The sequence below is a fragment of the Dipodomys merriami genome, unplaced genomic scaffold, assembly GCF_024711535.1.
Source record: "Dipodomys merriami isolate MVZ:Mamm:240054 unplaced genomic scaffold, mDipMer1.0.p SCAF_27, whole genome shotgun sequence".
Taxonomy (NCBI): Eukaryota; Metazoa; Chordata; class Mammalia; order Rodentia; family Heteromyidae; genus Dipodomys; species Dipodomys merriami.
This window is the reverse complement of record NW_027204159.1, coordinates 13,338,469-13,361,799: the sequence shown is the minus strand read 5'-3', so window position 1 is coordinate 13,361,799 and position 23,331 is coordinate 13,338,469. Positions and strand designations below refer to the sequence as shown.

Sequence of the window (23,331 nt, the reverse complement as noted above, 5' to 3'; positions counted from 1 at the left end):
CTGGGAAAACTTTGTAAATTATTGTCACAATGATGTTCCTATTATAGAATTTGCCTTTCATTTTCAAAGCTTGTATTGAGCCAAAGCTGTTTAACAATGGTTGGTCAAGAAAACTGAATGACTCACTTCAATAGTTAGATGGCTACAATACAATTATGTGCTAAGAGTATTCTTTGAGCTTCACATTTAATTATTTCAGTTTCTGTTCTAATCTTCTTTTTAATTTTTGTTCAAGAAAAAGATTCAAAAATAGTATTTAACTGTGAATATTCCCTATCAACAGAAACATAAATTGTAATGATAGCTTTAAAAAGCAAATCTCCGGCTGAAGGTGGTTCAGTGATAGATTGCTTGTCTTGCATGCATAAGGCCCTGGGTTTGATTCCTCAGCACCACATAAGCAGAAAAAAAAGCCAGAAGTGGTGCTATGGCTCAAGTGGTAAAACACTAGTCTTGAGCTGAAGAACTGAGGGACAATGCCCAGGCCCCGAGTTCAGGCCCCACAACAGACTTTAAAAAAAAAAAAAAGCAAATCTCATCTACTTGCTTCAATATATTTAAGAATTATATACTTTGAAGGTGATACATAAAATTATAGCTTCCATGGTTACAAATGCCAATTCTAAAACTTATATGCTATATGCACCAACCTACAAAATAACTGTTGATTCATCTCGTGTGTGTGTGTGTGTGTGCGTGCGTGTGCGTGTGTGTGTGTGCGCGTGTGTGTGTGTGTTGGCGCGCATGCATGCGTGCACAAACCTGGGGCTTGAACTCAGGACCTGGGTACTGTCCCTGATCTGTTTTGTTCAAGGATAACTTATGGAAAAAAAGAAAAAAAGGATAACTTATGTGCTACCACTTGAGCCACAGCTCCAATTCAGGCTTTTTGATGGGTAACTGAAGATAAGAATCTCAAAAACTTTCCTGCCTGCGCTGAATAAATTTGAACTGCAAGTACAAGCATCTGACTTCAGGCTACTAAGTAGCTAGGATTACAGGCTTGAGTACTGGCACCAGTTGATTCCTTTAAAAGAAAAAACAATCAGCATAATGTAATAAAAAGTTTGGGGTTTTTGTTTGTTTTGTTTTGCCAGTTCTGGGGCTTGAACGTAGGGCCTCAGTGCTATCTTCCTGTGTCATTTGCTCAAGGCTAGCATTCTACTACTTAGGTCACAGCTCTACTTCCAGCTTTTGGGGGTATAGTTTATTCAGAGAGAAGAATCTCATGAACTTTCCTGCCCAGGATGGCTTTGAACCTTGATCGTCAGATCTCAGCAACCTCAGCAGCTAGGATTGCAAATGTGAACCAGCAGCACCTGGCATAAAAAGTTTTAAGTTAGGGGCTGGGAAGGTGGCTCAGTGGTAGAGCGCTTGCCTTGCATGCCTGAAGCCCTGGGTTCGATTCCTCAGCACCACATAAGCAAAAAGAAGAAAGCCGGAAGTGGCGTTGTGGCTCAAGTGGTAGAGCGCTAGCCTTGAGCTGAAGAGCTGAGGGACAGCGCCCAAGCCCAGAGTTCAGGCCCCACGACCGGAACCAAAAAAAAAAAGTTTTAAGTTATAATTAGGTACTATAACATAAAAAGTTCCCACAGTTAGTTGGGTACCAATGGCTCACAAGTATCATCCTGCAGTTCAAAGCCAGCCAGTCAGAGAAGTTTTCAAGACTCCATCTCCAGAATAACTGATAAAAAAGCAAGACTAGAACATTATCTAAACTGGTAGAATGTCGACTGAGCAAGCAAAAGCCATGCAAAGTCAGGTTGTGGTGGCACAAGCCTATAATCCCATCACTCAGGAGGCTGAGGTAGCAGGACAGTAGCCTAAGCTACATAGGAAGACACTGTTTCAAAAAAAGTCCTTCAGTTAATAATGATGAAGCGAAATCTAAAGTCAAAGTATAAAATGTCTCTAAGGAAAAGTAAGAATCTCCTAACACACTAACAAAGCACACCACCAATTTTCAAATTACACAGGCCAATAGGAGGAAAGAGTTTTCAAGAATCACTATATTACACACATTACATCTATACCACAGGAGGTATGGGGGGCTTGTTTATCCAAAATCCAAACCAGATGTTTGTGTTTTATGTCAAAGAAAAATTAACCTCGTTTTTCTTCTAATATATAACTAATTAATTAGGAAACACTCAAGTAGATATTATCTTCCTACCTACCTGATTAGAAACTAGCTCAAGGAACTATGTGTGACTTTGTTACCGAGGCACTGAAAGTAAATATAGAGGACACTAGAGATGACAGACACACAGGAGGCCTAATCATACAGCAGCCACAAGGGACGAACCAAAGCAGAAGAACCAAAGCAGAAGAATAGAAACTAAAACTACCTATGAGCTTTAATGGGAATATGTGGCAGCAGGTGAAAATGCCAGGTCAACTTCTTAGGCTGACCAGCTTATAATGCAAGATCAGTGAGGTGGATGGCCATCTATAGCAAAGCTTACCTGGGACCAGAGGGGTGGGGCTGGAGACTGAGGTATGATACCCAATGGAGGATCCCATGAGGTTGCGAGGTGGCACCAAACGAGCTGCCAACAGAGGAGGCGGTGTCCCCAACTGAAGTCGCTCAGATGCAGCAGCACCATGTTCACGAGAGTACATGGGCTGTCCTACAGAGGAAAGAATAGGAGGGCAACTAGGATTGAGAGTCACAAGCTTCTCTTAGACAATAAGCTAGTTCCTTAGACTTTGAGCCAAGAACAAAGAAATGACATGCACAGAAGTAGTAACTGAGAAAGATGACACTGAGATTCTTTCTAACTCAGAGGTTTAGACATGCAACTGGCCAGACTGCATCAAGGTATTAAAAAAGTAAGAATGAGCTAGCACTGTGTAATTTCCACCTCTTACAATGTGAAATAGAACAACTGTGTACTGACTTTATCCAAAGCTGAACAATCAACAATATCCAATTAGAGGAAGGAACCCTTAGCTATTATTCACACAGAATTTAGTGTCCTCTGAGCTAGACACAAAGGCTGACACATGCAACCACACAATACATGGGGCTCCCACATTTGGGACCAGAAAAACAAAAATCAAGAAATAAGAAAGAAAGCACATCAACTATGCCCTCACAGAGAATATGAAATAGTCAAAAGAAAAAAAAAAAAAAAACAAGAACTTAAAATGTGTTGTCCCTGTGAGCAGATCAATAGCAAAAAACAAACAAAAAGGACAAAATCTAAATAGAGCAGCACTGGATATATGAAATTACACAGATATTAAGAAATATGTTTTGAAAGAAAATACACTAAGGGTTTCTTTTTATTACTAATACAAGAATATAGACACAATGATACCAAATTCTGCAGAAGAGGGTTAGAAAAATACAAAGTATCAAGGAACAAAGCCATCCCTTGATCAGCTATTCAATAGTTTTTTAACTCCTGACAACCTTGTGTGAGACATATATCTTTCTTTATATCCAAAATCAGCCATTCACTACAACACATGACAGAGGGAATTTAGAATTTTTTTAGCACATGATACAATGTTAAGTTTTAAAATCCCTAAAGATTTTTAATGTACCTTAATAGGACAAGACACAAAAGCAATCACTTGGATTACTGTTTTGTGGTGAGAATAAAGATTCAGCCATTATACTGCAAAAACAATTTAGCTTATCAGTGACCTGAAAATAGTTTAAGCATGGTCCATGGCAGAAAATCCTTGTGAAGAATGATGGATAAGGAGAATGAAGTAGAAAGCTCAGGAGAAAAATGGAAGTACAATATCAGCCCATGGGACTACTTTAAATTTATGATATCCTACAGAATGTACCAAGTATATCAAATCAATAACTGTCTCAAAGTAAACAGAAACTAAAAGGCTAGTTTGCTCAATGTCAAATGGTGAAGATTCATATTGAAATGGGCAACATAACAACTAATGCAACATGAATCACAAGGGATGAAAGACTCTAGATAATACACAAGGACTAAATTAGACACCAATTCACTTTCTATTCATAAAGTCCATTGTCCACATAAACAAGTATGATGTATCCCACAGAAGTAAATGAGCAAATCTCACAGAAAAAGTGTTTTAGTAATTTTTATGTGGCTAATAATTGGAAAAGTTTTCTGAACAATAAAGATTATGTGGATTCAAGCTAAAAAATAAACAATTACTCTCAACCTAAGACACAATCTACAGAATGCAGTATTTATATACTTCTATTACTTTTTGGCATATCCAGTATTTCTAGTCTGTTTCAAAGAAAGCCAGTCATCAAATCAGGTATAAGGCAGAAAAGGAGACTTTTTAAAATAATTATGTGTTGGGCTGGGCACTGTTAGCTCATGTCTGTAATCCAAGTTACTCAGATGCTGAGATCTAAGGATGCTGATTCAAAGCCAGCATGAGCAGCAAAGTACCTTAGACTATTTTCTCTAGTTAACTACCAAAAAGCCTGAAGGGAAGCTGTGGCTCAAGTGATAAGAGCACTAGTCTTGAGCAAAAAAGCTCAGGAACAGTGCCCAGGCCCTGAGCTCAAGCCCCAGAATTGACACACTCACACACAAAAGATCATGTGGTTCTTTGGTCTTTGGGCTGGGGGAGGGGGGGGGAGGGGGTTGTAGCTGGAATAGAGATTTCCGAAGTACACTAAATTGATGACTTTGAAACTGGATAAAATGTACTTCAGTAACCATCACACCCAGAGCAACATTCCCAACCCAAGATGATTGGTTAACAGACATATGATATCGCTGTCTTGCAAAATAATTTCAATTATACCTCATTATTTAAGTCACATTCAAAGGATCTTTGATGTTTTGACCCAACAACAACAAACCCCATGAGTTTTTCTAAATTATACCTTTTCATATTAGCTTTTAAATGGGATTACTGGGAAGCACATATATCTTATCTAACTTTCTTATTGTTTTACTGTTCAACTATACTCTTCCAAAACAGTCTAAGTGAATGCTTTATTTTTTTACATTACTAGTCACTTTGTTATGACTGTTGGGTGGTAGGTTGAATGGTGGTTGGTTGGTTGATTTTCTTTTGAGACAGAGTTGCATGATGTTGCTATGTTGTCCAGGCTCACCTAAAATCTGGGTCCTCCCTGCTTCAGCTTCAACTTTTCAAGTGCAGGTGAAAACTACATGCCCAGGTTAAATTATTAGTTTCTTTGTTAATTGTGTACCTGAAGCACTCTTCCCACTAGTAAAAAACATGCTGTAATTAGTTCTTAGTTTTCTAAAACAAGTTTCTTCTACATCATTAGATTTTTTAATTCTTACAGAATGAAGCACTGCTGTTCTGTCTGCATATTCCCAGTACCTAGCACTAAGCATATCCTTACCTCTCAAACTCCAGATTTCATTTACCACTTAATATATACCACTTAATATATACCACTTAATGTATACCACTTAATAGATTCTTTTTTGAAAACAATTTTAATGGCAATAAAACATTCACAATTTAAAATCTTCCAACTTGTTAAATTATTACAATGAAAGCAAAGTTGTAATTTATATGTCTCAAAAAACCTTGAACAATTTTAAGGGTTCTGCTTCTGTCTCAAAGACAGGATTTTTTTTAAGCTATCTTAAAATTACCTGAATTGAAAGATATAAAAATTTTAAAACAAACTATACTAAACCTTCCAACATTTTTTGTTTAGTGTTTAGTTTGCTATACTCCTATGTTTTCAAATTTCTCTATATATTTTAGAATCAATTTTTAGGTTTTTAAGAAATGATGAAAATTCACAATTTGTTTGCATAAAACTGGGAAATGTCAAATGCATTTATTCTATAATTTTCTAAATATACAGTTGTCAAACAATTCTATATAAAAACATCGACAGAGCATATAAAACTATAAGGTAGTAATAATGTCAATGGGAAGTTATCATGTTTTACTGATCATGGAATAAAAATGGGGGGAAATAGTGTATCATAAAACCAAATATTAAAAATTACCCTTTATTCTGAGACTTTATCTTTTCTTTCTAAATTTGAAAAGATTCTAGCTACTTTCCTATACAGTCCTGACCATGACAAAAGAAGCAGTTGATGTTATTTGTCCCCAAACTTGTGTTACAAGTATCACCATTCTCTAAAACAATGTTTGCAATTTCTAAATTCTAAGAGGAACTTACTGATACTCTACAAAATATTCTTCCTTTTTAAAGGTAGGAGAATCATGGACTTCCTGCCATATGCAGTCTGACAGCTCATTCATTAGCTCCCTATTGTCCAGCACAATGACTGACACAGTGTACACTCAATAAATACTTGACAAATTAATGAATATTGTTAATTTATTAAATGAAATAAGGTGTAACTCTCAGATTTTTAAGAAATTAAAACCAAACTGCTTAAAGAGGGAGTTTCAATATTAAATTTGAACAATATAGAAATGGTAATTTAAAACAAAATGGAGCCAGGTGCCAGTGGCTCACATATGTAATCCTAGCTACTCAGAAGGCTGAGATCTTGAGGACTGCAGTTCAAAGCCAGCCCAAGCAGGAAAATCCATGGGATTTTTTTTTTTTTTTGGCCAGTCTTGGGGCTTGAACTCAGGGCCTGGGCACTGTCCCTGTACTTCTTTTGTTCAAGGCTAGCACTCTACCACTTGAGCCACAGCATTACTTCTGGCTTTTTCTGCTTATGTGGTACTGAGGAATCAAACCCAGTGCTTCATGCATGCTAGTCAAGCACTCTACCACTAAGCCACATTCCCAGCCCATGAGACTCTTTATCTCCAATTTAACCGCCAGAAAACCGGAAGTGGTGCTGTGGGTCAACATGGCAGAGCATAGCCTTGAGCTCAGGGACAGCACCCAGGCCTTAAGTTCAAGCCCCACAATAACAACAAAAAAGGAATAGTTATCATGACTCACAATAGTACACTTAACAGTACAAAAAAAAAAAATGTACTATCTACAACAGACTCTGAGATAAATAATCCAATTGTTCATATTTGTAAGTCCAAAGGACATTGAGAAATAATATTAACAGCTAACTCAAGTAGAAAGAGACGAAAGACTGACCACAAGCTGGTAATTGTTGGGGCTGAAGAATGGTTACATGGAACATCATTAAAATGGGCACATTTGAGTTCATTATACTGTATTTTATGCATATTTAATATTTTCTTTAAAATATAAGACTATCAACAGAATAAACATACACCATGAAAAACATTCACCTGAGGATTGAGCTGTTAAACATGAAACAAGAATACTTAACATTTCTGTTCTAAAGAAGGTCAGCTGAACCTAAGATTCACATACTTAAAATCAGATATAAATGTATACATAAACATACATAAATACATGTACATATTCATATATCTGTGGATACATATATGAATACCCATATGAATACATATATGAATACCCATGTGTTTAACATCATTATAAATCATTTGGTTATATGAGTTTAGAACACAGCAATAATGTTCCTCAAGTATTTAGAAGATTGGGCCTTGAAAGAGAAAGCATATGGGCAGTAGTGAAGAAGGAAAAACAAAGCTAAGTTACAACAGCAACACAGACAGAGTATAATTGGTCTGATCCGAAAAGGAGCATATTTAGAAGTAGTGTAAAAGAAGAAAAAAAAAAAAAAAGGAAATTATCAATGAAAGAGTGGCAAGCCAGAAGCAGGGGCTCCTATCTGTAAACCTAGCTATTGGAAGGCAGAGATCAGATGGATAATGGTTGGAAGCAGAGAAGAGCAACAGTTCATGAGACCACCAACTCACCAGTAACACTTGAGCATAGTAGCCACACCTGCTATCCCAGCTACCAAGGAAGCATAAAAATACAGAAAGATCATGGTCCATGCTGGTCTGGGCATAAATATGAGATCCTATTTTAGAAAATAACTAAACAAGCAGAACTGGGGTCATTAGCACAAGTGCTAAAACACTTGCTCATCAAGTTGGAGAATCCAAGTTCAAAGCCAGTTATGGTTCAAAAGGAAATAATGTCTAGAAAGAAAGAGTATAGATCAAGTTGTAGAATACGTACCTACCAAGACAAGGCCCTGAGTTCAAATCCTAGTACCATGAGAGAACCGGGGTTGAGAAGAATAAATCTGCACTTGCGTGCATGTGCATGGGCGTGGGGACTCAAAAAATTAAGTTTAGTAGCATTATGTGGGAGAGCACCAAGAAAGTTGTAGCCATTAGCCAAATGTAAGCTAATTCAATGGTAGATGAGGACAAAGGTTATAGAAGAAGTACAGAGAATAATTTCAAAGAAAAAGAGAAAGGATTTTTAATTAGTTATTTAGAAAACCTAAGCAGGGCTATGAGTACAGCTCAGAGAGAGCATGTCTAGCATTCTAAAAGCCTTAAGCTCCAACCCCCAACAGCGCCAGCATACACAAGGAAAAAAAAAATAAATCAATTGTGTAAAGGTTTGGATTCTAGATGATCTGGTGGGTCTTATTTCCACTGATAAGGACTGGGGAAGGTAGAGATTTAAGGAGAAGATGGCTTGATTGCAGAGATTAAAATTGGAAGAGAAAAGAATAACTACAATAATATCTCATAAATGAGATATTAGCTTATGAAATGCCAGACACTTTTTAGATGCTTTCTATCATGACTTCAAAATGCAAGTTAATTTATTCTTCAAAAGAACCTTATGAAGTAACATTTTTACTATCATTTTAAGAAAATGAATCTTCAAGGTCATAAAGTCCTTGTGAAGGAATTAGTAATGGGATCAGAATTTTTAACCTGGGCTCAACTAGTTTGCTTAGTTGCCTCTATTAACATGAAAGAGATGCAGAGAAGTGTAGGAGGCAAAACAAACTGTTATGTACAAAACAAAGTGAAATGGTTCTGCAGAGAAAAGTCTCATAATCTGCTATCTTTTTTTTTAACAACCAACTACTTTTTAAGAAATATTTTTGGAGAAAGGAAATTAAGAGTCAAGAAAAGCATTATTAGGCTATATATTATTGTTATATAGCCTAAATGTTACAATTTAAATGATGCCTTTTAACTTAAGAAACAAAGAACTCCCACTCATCTGGTCGAACCACTACTAAATATCCCCATGCTGCTGATCACATGTATGGTGTATAACATGTGAACACCGTTATATGTTATAGACTGTGATAGACAATTGCTCCAGGAAAGTTAGAATGAACTTGTGACTTTAAATGAACATCAATATTCCACAATACTGTGAAATTCAGGAAATTATGTAATCACTTAATCACAATCAAAAAAAAAAAAAAGAACCTTGGGGAAGGTAGGGAGGGAAGGGATGGTAAGGGGAAAACAATGGAGGGGGTAACAATGCTCAATAGGAAGTGTACTCATTACCTTACTCATGTAACTGTAACCCTCTGTATAGTATCTTTACAATAAAAAATTAAAAAATAAAATAAATGATGCTTTTTACCTTCAACATGGAAGTTAAATAATTACTAAGCATATTTTGTAATATATAACCCTTGGAATAACCCTTTTGAATAACCCTTGGAAGACAGGCCAGAAGTTTTAGAAATTAATCCAGAAGCTTCAAAAAAATTTCCTTTAGGAGAAAGTCTGCAACAGAGGAGACTCCTCCAAAACAGAAGCCTTCGCCTTTCTTTCTTCTATCACACAAAAGTAAAATATGGCTTTATAACCACATAGTAAATTGCTCTGTGGATACAAAGATCACACTCAATAACAGAAATTAATTTTCAAAGGGTAAAACTGGTATGGCAAAGCCAGGTTTTTCTACACCCTGGCAATTTTGAGGCAAGCATTTACTTACGTTCTGATACTGTGTAAAGGAGGTTCTGGGGTAGAGGAGGAGGTAGTCTTGCTCCAACTGGTGCAAGATTGGGCACTGAGCTTGTCCCAGGCTGGTCTCGGCTGTTTATCAAGTTTGACTGTGATATGGGCGGCCCTACACATTACAGAAAGTAAGAGGAACAGAGTAAGTGTTTCCTTATAAAAATAATAACCTAGTAATTTAGATATCCATACTTAAAAGATCTACTTGGAGCTAATAAGCATATGGTGCACACCTGTAATCTTAGCTATAGTCAAGAGGCAGAAGCAGAGGGATCACAAGCTCAAGACTTGCTCTCCAGCATCATTATCTCAAAATCAAAATACAAGCAAAAGGGCTAGGTATAGCTCAAGTGGCAGACTACTTGCCTAGCATGCTTAAGGCCCTGGAGTTCAATCTCTAATACTGACCAAAAAAAATTAAGTTCTATAGGGGCTTTGCATAGAAATAAGGTATTGAGATATACAAGTTTCAACACTGTGAGTTGAAATAATAAATTAACATTCTTAGTTCTACAAGAGGCAAAATTAAGAGTGAAAAAAGCAGAACTGGCTATCTCTGAAGTGAGAGCAAATTTCTATTTCTTCATAAATTCAAACATACTCAGTGTCTACCTGATCAGGTAAAAAATATGAAAAATAACAATGCAGAAATGGAAATGTAAATAGCAAGGCTATTTACAAGGCCTGATAGCAAGGCTAGGAGCTAATGGCTCTCACCTAGAGCCCCGCCCATAAGTCCATGAAACATTTTTTTTTTTTTTTTTGGTCGGTCGTGGGGCTTGAACTCTGGGCCTGGTTGCTGTCCCTCAGCTCTTCAGCTCAAGGTGAGCGCTCTACCACTTGAGCCACAATGCCACTCCCCCACTTTTCTTTGCCAGTCGTGGGGCCTAAACTCTGGGCCTGCACACTGTCCCTCAGCTCTTCAGCTCAAGGCTAGCACTCTACCACTTGAGCCACAGCGCCATTTCTGGCTTTTTCTGCTTATGTGGTGCTGAGACCACCAAAAAAAAAAAAAAAAAAAAATGACCAACCAAAAAAAAAAAAATCATAATAAAATATAAAGAAAATTACATTCTTGGGCATAACTTTCATACAAAAATATGTTCCTATCTTCCATTGTAAAAATTTCTCTATACAAAATACTTCTTGGGCTGGGAATATGGCTTAGTGGTAGAGTGCTTACTAGCATGCATGAAACCCTGGGTGTAATTCCTCAGTACCACATAAACAGAAAAAGCCAGAAGTGGTGCTATGGCTCAAATGGTACAGTGCTAGCCTTGAGCAAAAGAAGCTCAGAGACAGTGCCCAAATCCTGAGTTTAAGCCCCAATACGCTGGGGGGGGCGAACACCCCAAAACTTTATCTAGAGAAGGAAAATCTCTGCTTGAGTGTCACAATTACATTGTTTATACAATATAGATTGAGGGCATAACTCAATTGGTGTTTGTGTCACAAGCTCAAGGTCCTGGGTGCAATTCTCAATTCCATACCACAAGGGGGAAAAAAGGAAAAAAAAAAAGGCTCTCTCTCTCTCTCTCTCTCTCTCTCTCTGTGTTCCCATCTCCTGGGCGTCAAATAAATGCTCCTTTTTCCCTTTTTTATTTCTTCCTACTTTCTGCTTAATACATAAATCCTAATATAATGCTATTTTAGTACATTTTGTTGTTTTTGAAATTACTGGGGTTTGGACTCAGATCCTTGGGGTTTGAACTTAGAGCCTTACACTTGGTAGGGAGGTGCTCTGCCAATGAGCCATTCCTCCAGCCATTTTTTGCACTGGTTATTTTAAAACAGGATCTCACTTTTTGTTCAGGCCTACACCTGGACTGCATTCTATTTTAGGCTTCCCACTGTAGCTAGCTAGGCTGAAAGGTACAAATTACCTTGCCCTGTTAATGATTGAACTTTTTGTTTGTGCTAGCCTCAAACTGCCATCTTCCTATTCTCATATTCTCCACTAACTAGGATAATAGGTATGAATTACCACGCCTGGCTTCAATATTTTTGAAGGGATTTTTCTTTAAACACTGGGAAATTTCATTAAACTACTACAGGTATATTCTTACTCTGACATCTTAAAATGCTACCAACTAAATATAGCATAAACTACTACAGACAAAATTTATACTGGAGGTACTATAAATAACACTATACACAGTACATGTCAAAAAGAAAGAACATCTTAATTATGAGAATATGTCCCAAATTCCTCTACTGTTTTCCAAACACTTTAGAGAGTTACTATTCAAAAGAGACAAGATTCTTCTAAAAAGAATTCATCACCAAAGATTCAACCAACATACACTTACTTGGTATGGGAAGCACAACAGAAGGTGGAGGCTGACCATGTCCTTGAGGAACAGGAAGTCTCATATTGTGGCCAGGACCTGGGCCTGGGCCTGGGCCTGGGCCAGGACCAGGCCCAGGACCAGGGCCTGGGCCAGGGCCTGGCATTGGAGGCATTAACATTCCAGGAGGTGGTGGAGGAGGAAGCCCAGGAGGAGGGGGTGGGAAAGGAATCATACTTGGCAGAGCAACTTCATCAACAACTAGAGGATCATTTCCATGATCAAACTGACAAAGGTCACCAAGCACACAGAATCCTCTTTCTGTAAGAATAAAAGAAAGAAATCTTTTTATCTACTTAGAACAGAAAAATCCACTATTCTAATTTACAACTCTGTACATATGCAGTGTGTTTAGAAAGATACACAAAAAGACTAGCAATGTGGCTTAGTGCTAGAGTACTTGCCTAGCATGCATGAAGCCCTGGGTTCAATTCCTCAGTACCATATAAAAAGCTGGAGGTAGCACTGTGGCTCAAGTGGTAGAGTGCTAGCCTCGAGAAAAAGAAGCTCAGGGACAGTACCCAGGCCTTGAGTTCAAAGAAAGAAAAGAAAAGAAAAAAGAAAGATACACAAAAAACAAAAAGTTAAGTTGGCCTTAGGAAAGAAAACTTAGCTAGGGAACTAGAGTAATAAGTTAACACTGGAATTACAACAGGACTTAATTCATTATTTAAAAATAAAAGGTAAGACCATAAGCATTCTATAGTTACAGAAAAGAAATGAGGGGCCGGGCGCTGGTGGCTCACGCCTGTAATCCTAGCTACTCAGGAGGCTGAGATCTGAGGATCGCGGTTCAAAGCCAACCCGGGCAGGAGAGACCGTGAGACTCCTATCTCCAATAAACCACCAGAAAACCGGAAGTGGCGCTGTAGCTCAAGTGGTAGAGCGCTCGCCTTGAGCTGAAGAGCTGAGGGACAGCGCCCAGGCCCAGAGTTCAAGTCCCACTACCGACCAAAAAAAAAAAAAAAGAAATGAGGGACTGGGACTTAAGTTTAATATTGAAGTGCTTGCCTTACAGGGTGAAACCTACATTTTGATTCCTAGCACTACGAAACATAAAAGTTATGACAGCTATGATTTGCTTAAAATCAAAGGTTAAAGTAAAAATGTTTTTAAAGAGGCTGAGATAGTAAGGCAATTGGTCAAATTCTTGCCTAGCAACCATGAGGCCCTGAGTTCAAACCCTATTTCGGCTAAAATAAGAAAAAACATTGCCTATGAGTTAGAAACTGCTGAAACAAGGTTATGGGTATACTAGGAGTTATATTTGTCATAATGTGTGTGTCTGTGTGTGTGTATACATGCTTTTTTGTCATTTATTTCCAAAGTAAAAAGTCAAAACACACATACTGATTCATTCAAATGCAAAGTCAGCACATCAAACCTGCAGGTTAAAAATGCTTAGATTCTCAGTACTTAAACACACTACATAAAGACAGTTTTAATCCAGTATCTACAATATTTCAGGTACATTCATAGTGTTGTGAGTGCTAGATCTTTTGGGGGGGATGAGAGCAGGGAGTCAGTTGTGGGGCTTGAACTCAGGGCCTAGGTGCTATCCTTGAACTCTTTTGCTCAAGGCTAGCACTCTACCACTTGGAGCCACAGCACCACTTCCAGTTTTCTAGTGGTTAATTGGAGATTAGAGTCTCGTGGCCTTTCCTGCCTAGGCTGGCTTTGAACTGCGATCCTTAGATCTCAGCCTCTGAGTAGCTAGGATTTCAGGTGTGAGACACAAGCACCAGGCTATGTTAAGATTTTTTGTTTTGCCAGTATTGGACATTGTACTTAAGGACTGTTGTTCATTCTCAGTGATACTCATCACTTCAGCCATACCTCTAAGCCAAACTTAACTAAAATCTCAACTATTTTTACCTCAGCTGGCTTAAAAATGCAATCCTCCAGTTAGTCCCTTGAGTAGCTAGGATTACAGTGTGAGCCACTGGTGCTCAGCTTTATAGTACTTTAAGAAACAGTAACACACACACACACACACACACACACACACACACACACACATACGCACACACACGTCACGTGCACACACACACAAAGAATCAAACATTCTTTTGACAAGACTAAACAGTAAATCAAACAAGTAACTAAGAATATGCCTCTCCATTCTTTTCTCCATTCACTCCTTTAAATAAAATTTGTACTACAATAAAAAAAAATATGTGATATATACAACATTTGCTTTACTAGTTCTTTTGGGCACAATAAGAGAGAAGGAGATTTTTACCATCATAATCCCTGCATCGCCTCTTTGGTGGTGCATTTCGAGCAAAAGAATTGGAAGAGTTATGATTGTTATAGTAATTAGACCAACTCTCAGTTGTGTTTTCAGAATGGTGAGCAGGTGCAATCACAGTAACGGTGCTGGGAATAGACTGTGCCCCAGAAGAATACTGCTCCGAAGAGTTCGGGGGTGGAGCAGAGGCAGGCACATAGGAACTCTCCAAGTCATTTCTTTCACTCTTAAACTTTGATCTTTCCCTGTGCTCTGCTTAGAAAGAAAATAAAAATAAGAAACAGAGATGACACTTTATATTCTTACAGTTTTTTCACATAATAGGAAAGATGAGAAAATTAAGCTTACTAAACTACCTGAATTTAAATTGGTCTTGGTAATATACTCTAAAAGCAAGAACATCAATATTCTGACACATCTTGAACTAATAATTTGTAGAAAATCCTGTTTTATAATATTAACATGAATTACACTTAAAAAATAAAAAGGCTCAGCTTCTTCAATTATATTTATCTAAAAACTAAATTCCAAACTGTTATTTTACAAGATCAGTGATTGGGATCCCAGCAATCTACTTATTTTCTTTTTAATTTTATAAACATAAGGCAATTACTTTTAAGGGGAAAAAAAAGCAAAATCCGGCAACCTTCTTCCTCAAATGGTAGCTCTGAATCTATTATAGAAAATGACTTAAGTCTAGACATGTACTATACCTTATGAACAGGTCTTATGTGAAAATCCAACTCCCCTCTAGCTCCAACCCAGTAATAGTATGTCACCTACCAAAATCAGTATTCAGTCTTTTTAGATATTTTCAGCTTTTATGTTGCTTAATAATATTAAAAGGAGATTTATCTTTATGGTATTTCTGTGTCCATGCCCTACAAGCAACTACAAAGCTTTTAGAGAAGACATTTTATGTACGCACCAACATTTCTATTTGGATCCCGGTCTTTGCTACGCCCTCTACTTCTGCTTCTACTTCGACTCAGACCTCGGCTCTTGCTCCGGCTCTTACTCCTGCCTCTTCTCCAATCATACTTCTCCCGGTAGAGTTCATTTCGGTCGTAGTACCGGTCATAATCTCTCCACTTGCCATCTTCTCTTTTTTTCTCACGTGTCCTGTAATACACAGATATAAAAGCCATATATAGGCTGTAGAAACAAAGTTTGTAAACAAATTCTAAGTATAAAATACTCTCGATTCATCAAAATTCATTAACGTCTGTGCTTTGTAGAAAATTGTTAAGACCACCATGTAGTTATTCTAATCCATTATAGAAAAAGGAAAAAATATTCCCACTTCAAGTACACTCAGGGAGAAATAGAAATGAAGGGGTGAACCCAAAGTACAAGAAGTGGGGGGGAGGGCTTGGGAACAGAAATTAGAACTGAAAAAGAAAAAAAGCTAAAAACAAAGTTTTTATAAACAAAGACCAGTTATTTTGATGACAGGTTGTTGAATCCACATACAGAGTGCCCATCAGTAATACAAAATGACAAGGATAATGCTAAGACAGAGCACCCCTAGCCAAATGGAACATTTCATTATTATTCTCTAAGGAGAATACTCCCACCCCTGAACTCTTGGGGAAAACATATAATGATGATTGTTTATAAAAGGAATACAAAGTAAGGCACAAGTCAAAAGCCAAAAGGTAATATTCTCAGTTCTTACTGGATTTAGCAAGAGAGGAGTCAGTACATATATTACTAATCATTTTAAAGCCCTTGTAAGGGCAACAAAAAAGAGAGTTATCAATTTCTCACTAATTAAAGGGTTATCACAAACCTCCGTTCTCCAGATTCTGAACGAGTCTTTGGGGGGCTAGGGTATTTCTTTTTTCTAGACTCTCGTTCCTCCTCTGCTGGTTCCTGAAATACCTATATGAAAATATTCATTAAAAATAAGAACAGTTCTTCCATAAATTACAAAGCACAGTTACCTGATAATCTTTCTAGCACAAGAGAGGAGAAATAAATGTAATGGCAGGCCTAAATCAAATTATCCAAACAAAAGTAAAAAAGAGGCTCAAGGTCTGGGTACTCCTGGCCCTCCCCTTTAATCCTAGCTATTCAGGAGGTTGAGATCTGAGGATCTGGGTCCAAAGCCAGCCCAGGCAGGAAATTCTGTGAGATTCTCATCTCCAATTAAACACCAGAAAACCAGAAGTAGCACTGTGACTCAAAGTGATAGAGCACTAGCTATGAACAATAGCTTTGAGCAAAAGAGCTCAGGGACAGCACACAGGCCCTGAGTTCAAGCCCCAGGAATGACTAAAAAAAAAATTAAAAATTAAAATTAAAAAAGAGGCTCAGGAGCCAAGCACAATAGCTTATATGCCTATCTGGAAAATAGAGGGAGACAGAAAGATCATGGTTGAAGGTCAATCTGAGCAAAACAGTAAGATCCCATCTCAAAGAAAAAGCTAGAAACTGGTCACTGTGGCTCACACCTGTAATCCTAGCTACCCAGGAGGCTGAGATCTGAGGATCATGGTTCAAAGCCAGCCTGGACAGGAAAGTCCCTGAGACTCTTATCTCCAATAAACCACCAAAAACCAGGAGTGGCGCTCAAGTGGTAGAGCGCTTGCCTTGAGCTGGAGAGCTGAGGGACAGCACTCAGGCTCAGAATTCAAGCCCCACAACTGACCCCCTCTCCCAAAAAAAAAAGATGCCTAAAGTACAAAGGGCTGAAGGCATGGCTCAAGTAGTACAGTGCTAACCTATAAAGCATGAAGCCCTGAGTTTACACCCCAATTATCACTAAAAATAAATAAAAATAAAATTTCAAATTATGTCAACAGGCTGCTGGGTGTGGTGCACACATACACATGTAATCCCAGCATTCAGGAAGCTAAGAGAGGAAGATCACATCTTTAAGGGCTACATAGTGGGGCTGGGAAGGTGGCTCAGTGGTAGAGTGCTTGCCTTGCATGCATGAGGCCCTAGGTTCAATTTCTCAGCACCACATAAGCAGAAAAAGCCAGAAGTGGTGCTGTGGCTCAAGTGGTAGAGCGCTAGCCTTGAGCTGAGGAGCTGAGGGGCAGTGCGCAGGCCCAGAGTTCAGGCCCCATGACCGAAGGGAAAAAAGGGCGGGGGGGGGGGGGGCAGGGTACATAGCAAGACCTTGTCTCAAAAAAGAAAAGAAAAACCTGGATGTGGTAGCATACAACTGTAAACCTAACACTCAGGAAGCAAATGCAGGCCATCTTGAGCTACACAGTGAGTTCTAGGCCAGCCTCAAAAATATCAAACTGGGGGCTGGGAAGGTGGCTCAGTGGTAGAGTGCTTGCCTTGCAAGCCAGAGGCCCTGAGTTCGATTCCTCAGCACCACATAAGCAAAAAGAAAAAAGCCGGAGGTGGCGCTGTGGCTCAAGTGGTAGAGCGCTAGTCTTGAGCTGAAGAGCTGAGGGACAGCGCCCAGGTCCAGAGTTCAGGCCTCATGACCGGACCCAAAAAAAAAAAAAAAAATCAAACTATAAAACAGAATACATTAATAAAAGAGAAAAGTAAAGTTTGGGAGCACATGCACAGGAGGTCCTGGTTTTGAGCACTAGTACCACAAATAAAGTTTGCAAGACCTAAACAAATTCTCTAACAAGGCCAGGTACCAGTGGCTCGCACCTGGAATCCCAGCTATTCAGGAGGCTGAAATATGAGGGGTTTTTTTTGTTTTGTTTTGTTTTTATTGGGGTTTTTTTTTTTTTTTTTTTTTTTTTTTTTGCCAGTCTTAGGGCTTGAACTCAGGACCTGGGAGCTATCCCAGAGCTACTTCTGCATAAGTCTAGTGCTCTACCACTTGAGCCACAGTGCCACTTCCAGCCTTTTCTGAGTAGCTTATTGATGAGAATCTCACCAACTTTCCTGCCCAAGCTGGCTTGGAACCACAATCCTCATATCTCAGCTTCCTGAACAGCTAGAATTTCAGGCATGAGCCACCAGTGTCTGTCTTGTGAGACTCTTCTCTCCAATTAACTACTAAAAAGTCAGGAGTACAACTGTGCTCAAGTTCTAATCTTTAGCACAAAAGTTCAGTCCCAAGCCCTGAGTGCACATGAGTGCGCATGCGCGCGCACGCAAGCACACCCGCACGCACACATCTCTAGTGAAAAGGCTTACTTATAAATACACAAATCAGAGGGGTGGGGATGTGGCCCAAGTGGTAGAGGACTCATTTAAAAAGCCTTTATAAGGCCCTAAGTTTAAATCATATTATGACCAAAAATGAATTAATAAGTAAATAAACACACACAAATCAGGATGTTGAGTGAATATAACAATTCAATATAATTCAATAACAAAAACAATATAACAGGAAATAATTTCGTAAAATTTTAACAAAATTCTAACATAAAAGTGGTAACCACGATATGGCAATCATATGGTGCCAGCAAAATACTACACAATCATCAGATTGTATTGAAAAACCATCTAACAATTTACAAGAAATACAGAGGATGCATCAGTCCACTGGGGTTTAATCAGCTACACACAGACAGTATTTTAAAAAAAAAAAAAAAAAACCTTCACCGAACAAATGACTCAGTTTCTTCACAAAACAAAATTTAAAGAATTTCAAAATTAAATTTAAGAAAGTTCCCATTCTTGATAAAGAGGAATGAATGAAGTGTGCTTCAAAATCATAGCACAGGGCTAGAAGCAGAGCTCAAATGGAAGAGCATCTGCCTACCTGGCTAACAAGTACAAGGCCTAAGTTCAAACCCAGGTACCACAAAAAAAAAAGAAGAAAAAAAAAAAAAAAGGTTGAAGAGCTTAACAAAATCACAGCATATATCTTCTGTTGTTTTTCTACTGCCATCAATCCAAATTCTCTCACCTGGATTCCCATGTGGCCAATAATCTAATTATAAAACAACTTGGTAAAACAGCTCAGGATCATGGAGAAAAGTGACGGCTAGTCCTTACATCTGTCTCATACCCTGCTCAGTTTTCACTGTACCAATTTCTATATAGACCAGAAATTAAGAGACAATTAGTGCCAGGTACTGGTGGCTCACACCTGAAATCCTAGCTCTCAGGAGGCTAAAATCTGAGGACCAACATTCAAAACCAACCCTGGGCAGAAAAGTCCAGAAGACTCTCCAATTAAAAAGATCTAGACTGAAGATGTGGCTCAAGTGGTAGAATGTCAATCATGAGTGAAAAGCCAAGCAAAATTGCAAGGTTCTTATTTCAAGCCCCAATACAGGCAAAAAAACAATAACAGCAACATCAATAGAGAGATGATTAGCCAGATATGCTGTCACTCTAAACCCCATTTCTCCCTCATTGTTCAACACAATTACATTAAACCACTAAATTTATGCACTATCATATAACTAAGAAAGAAAATTCTTAAAAGTGTGGATATATAGAGAGCAAATGGGAAAATCTTCAGTAATCCATAAAGGCAGATATTACATAGGTATTTTGGGTAATATTCACCTAATTTTGATATAAAGTTAAAATTCTTTCCAAATAATTTTTTAATGTTATTGTATCTTCAGAAACAAATGTTGGAGAAATAGTCCTACGTAACAGCTGACATTTAGTCCTTAGTATTGCTATTATCTTCCATGTTCCTGATGTTGAAGTAAGACAAGGAAGTAATCTGTTGTAGAGATGCTTTGTTAACACATGCAGCCTAATTACAGAATGCATGTTCATATCATGAACATCTACATACAAGAGAAATTACATCCCAAGTACTGGTAGTAATCCTGTCTACTTAGGAAGCTGACATCTGAGGGGCAATCCTGGGCAGGAGGATGGGAAAGTCTGTGAGACCCTTCTCTCCAATTAAACACCAAAAAAACTGGGAGTGGAGCTGTGGATCAAGTGGTAGGGGGCTAGCCTTGAGCAAAGGAAGGGATAAACCCCCAGGCCCTGAGCTTCAAGCCCTAAGACTGGCACAAAAAAAAAAAAAAGAAAGAAAAAAAGAGAGAGAGAGAGAGAGAGAGAGAAAAAAGAAATGTAGATAGAAAGACAGAAAGAAAAAGAGAGAAAGAAAGAAAGAAAGAAAGAAAGAAAGAAAGAAAGAAAGAAAGAAAGAAAGAAAGAAAGAAAGAAAAACAGAAAGAAAGACAGAAAGAAAGACAAAAACAAAAACATTACAAATGAACATTGTTAAATTCCTATCTTGGTCCGAACAATTTAGGTTGCCACCTAAATCAGACTTTTAAACTTCAACATTCCAAAAATCATTTTCTCTTTCCAAATTGATACTAATATTGCACGCAAGTCAACTATTATTTAAAAACCATATGTTTAGAAAGAGTAAACGGTAGCCAGGTGCCAGTGGCCCACATCTTTAATCCCAGCTACTCAGGAGGCTGAGATCTGAGGATCATAGTTGAAAGCCATTCCAGGAAGGAAAATCTGTGAGACTATCTCCAATTAACTCCCAGAAAACTGGAGGTGGTGCTGTGGCTCAAAATGGTAGAGCACTAGCCTTGAGAGCTCAAGGACAGCGTCCAGGCCCTGAATTCAAACCCCATGACTGACCTCCCCGCACCCCGAAAAAAAGGAGTAAATTGTTTCCTCCTATATATGAAAATCTGCTACATAATGAGCTGTGAAGTTCCATTAATACTTTACTTCCTATCAGGTCTCTAGTTCACCAAGTTTTCCTTTTCTAACAAGTCACTGGGTATCTCTTAATTCCTCAAAACCTATCTAAAAAATTTCCAAGTCTTCAGGCCCAAGGAATTTAGAAACCTGTTAGAAATCTGTTACATGCTCCAAACCCACAAATTTCAATCAACAGAAAAAGACTTCTAAAAAGCTCAAGTTCCAATTAAGAATAGTGATGACTGGATCTAAGAAGCTTCCTAAAGTAAGAGAAAATTTTTGTATTACCTCTTCTTTACTTTCTTCTTTTTCTTGGACTAGTGGTTTTGGCTCCGGCTTAACTGGCTCCAAAGGTGGAAGGTAGTTCTTAGTATAAAGGCTCTCAAATAGTTTGTCCACAAAACCTGAAGTTTCTAAGGAAAAGATATAATATTTAAGCATTAAACAAAAGCCCTAAATTTACAGTTAGCAAAGCTTTAGAAAAACAGGAACTCTTGCACATTGCTGGTGGGTTTTTCTCGAGAAAAGCTCCTTGTAAAATGAGAATTATCTTAAAGAAGAGAATCTCGATTATCTTAAGAATTATCTTAAAGAAGAGAATCTCGATTTCAGGTTGTTGTTGTTAATCCTTCTGAAATAACTGCATATATGAAAGTGCTATATATATAAGATTAGTTATTGGCTTTGAAAGAGGAAAAGACTAGAAGCAACCAAATTTCCAAAAATAAGAAAATAAACTATAGGATAATCATATAAGAGAATACAAAACATTTATAAAAAAGAATGAGTACTGATAATAATACCAGATCTCAAAGACAAAAGACAGTAATTGTATGTGTTTAGCTGCAAAAAAAAAAACAAAAACAAAAAAACACTGAAAGGGCCAGGCGCTGGTGGCACACGATGAAAATGATATAAAAAAGTAGTTTTGCATTTTAAAAACTATTCTGTTTTGAAACTTTTTCAATTTAATGGAATCAGAGAACCAGATAAATATACTAAAAGTTTGCCAAAATATTTAAAGTGCTATTAAAATCCAATCTAAGTAATTATCATTGGTTTTGCCTAAGGAATAGCAAAACCATACTAAAAATCCAGATAAAGGGCTAGGCATGGTAGGCTGGGAAGGTGGCTCAGTGGTAGAGCGCTTGCCTTGCATGCATGAGGCCCTGGGTTCAATTCCTCAGCACCACATAAGCAAAAAAAAAAAAAGCCAGAAGTGGGGCTGTGGCTCAAGTGGTAGAGCACTAGCCTTGAGCTGAAGAGCTGAGGGACAGCGCCCAGGTCCAGAGTTCAGGCCCCATGACCGGCAAAAAAAAAAAAAAAAGGGCTAGGCATGGTGGTATATGCTACTGTCTCCCAGCTACATAGGAGAACCAAGGTTTGAGGCCATCCCAGAAAAAATTAGCAAGACCTTATCTCAAAAATAAGCTAGAGGCCAGATGCTGGTGGCTCACACCTGTAATCCTATCTATTCCGGAGGCTGAGATCTGAAGATTGCATTTCAAAGCCAGACCTGGCAGGGAAGTCCATGAGACTCTTTTCTCCAATAAACTAAAGAAAAAGCTGGAAGTGGTGCTATGGCTCAAGTGGTAGAGCCGCTAGCCTGGAACACAAAGAGGCTCAGGGACAGAGCCTACACCCTCAAGCCCCAGGACCAGAAAAAAAACCTAGAGAACTGGAAACATGGCTCAAATAGTAGAGCACTAGCCATGAATGAAAAACAAGCCAGGCATGGTGACATATAACTATCATCCCACCTACCCTAAAGGCAAAAGGGAGAATATCTACCTAGAGAAGTTTTGAGTTCAATTCCCACTATGGGGAAAAAGTACTTTAGTGAAGAAGGGGAAGGGAGGGGAGTGGAGGGGAACTATGACTGGGCTCCAGTAGCTCATATGCCTGTACCTGTAATCCTAGCTACTCAAGAAGGGTGAATTCTGAGGATCAGTTTGAAGCCAGCTCAGGCAGCAAAGTTCATGAGACTCTTATATCTAATTAATCACCAAAAAGCTGGAAATGGAACTGTGGTTCAAATGGTAGTTCAAGCCCCAGCACCAGCAAAAAGAGAGAGAGAGAAACAGAGAGGTGGGGGGAGAGGGAAAGAGAGGGAGAGAGAGAACTGGAGGTGTAGCTGAAGTGGTTAAGTCCAGACATGGGTAAAAAAGCTAGGTGATAGAGTGAGGCCCTGAGTTCAAGCTCTAGTAAAAAGAAAGAAGAAAAAGGAGATGAAGGAGGGGAGGGAAGAAGAAAGGAGTGGAAGGGAGGGAAGAGCGAATTACAAAGTATACTTTCATTTAATACCACCTTAATATGTAATATAAACACAGACATCTATCTGAACTGTACCAACCAATAATCTAATACAGTCAT

General features: G+C 38.4%; 1 protein-coding gene across 5 annotated transcripts in view; it reads right to left on the bottom strand.

Moving 5' to 3' along the window:
* The window catches only part of Rbm27 (RNA binding motif protein 27), a 72,601-nt gene that overhangs the window by 27,731 nt on the left and 21,539 nt on the right, over window positions 1-23,331 (bottom strand). Inside the window, exons 3-10 of one of the 5 annotated variants that reach the window (XM_070036309.1) lie at window positions 21,247-21,371; window positions 16,178-16,269; window positions 15,314-15,507; window positions 14,377-14,640; window positions 12,216-12,395; window positions 12,096-12,173; window positions 9,764-9,898; window positions 2,466-2,630 (exon numbers count right to left, since the gene is read on the bottom strand). In XM_070036309.1, the coding sequence (XP_069892410.1) occupies window positions 2,466-2,630; window positions 9,764-9,898; window positions 12,096-12,173; window positions 12,216-12,395; window positions 14,377-14,640; window positions 15,314-15,507; window positions 16,178-16,269; window positions 21,247-21,371 (1,233 nt within the window). Of the gene's footprint in view, window positions 1-2,465; window positions 2,631-9,763; window positions 9,899-12,095; window positions 12,396-14,376; window positions 14,641-15,313; window positions 15,508-16,177; window positions 16,270-21,246; window positions 21,372-23,331 lie in introns of all 5 variants that reach the window. The other 4 variants (XM_070036307.1, XM_070036308.1, XM_070036310.1 and 1 more) reach the window with 4 other exon arrangements.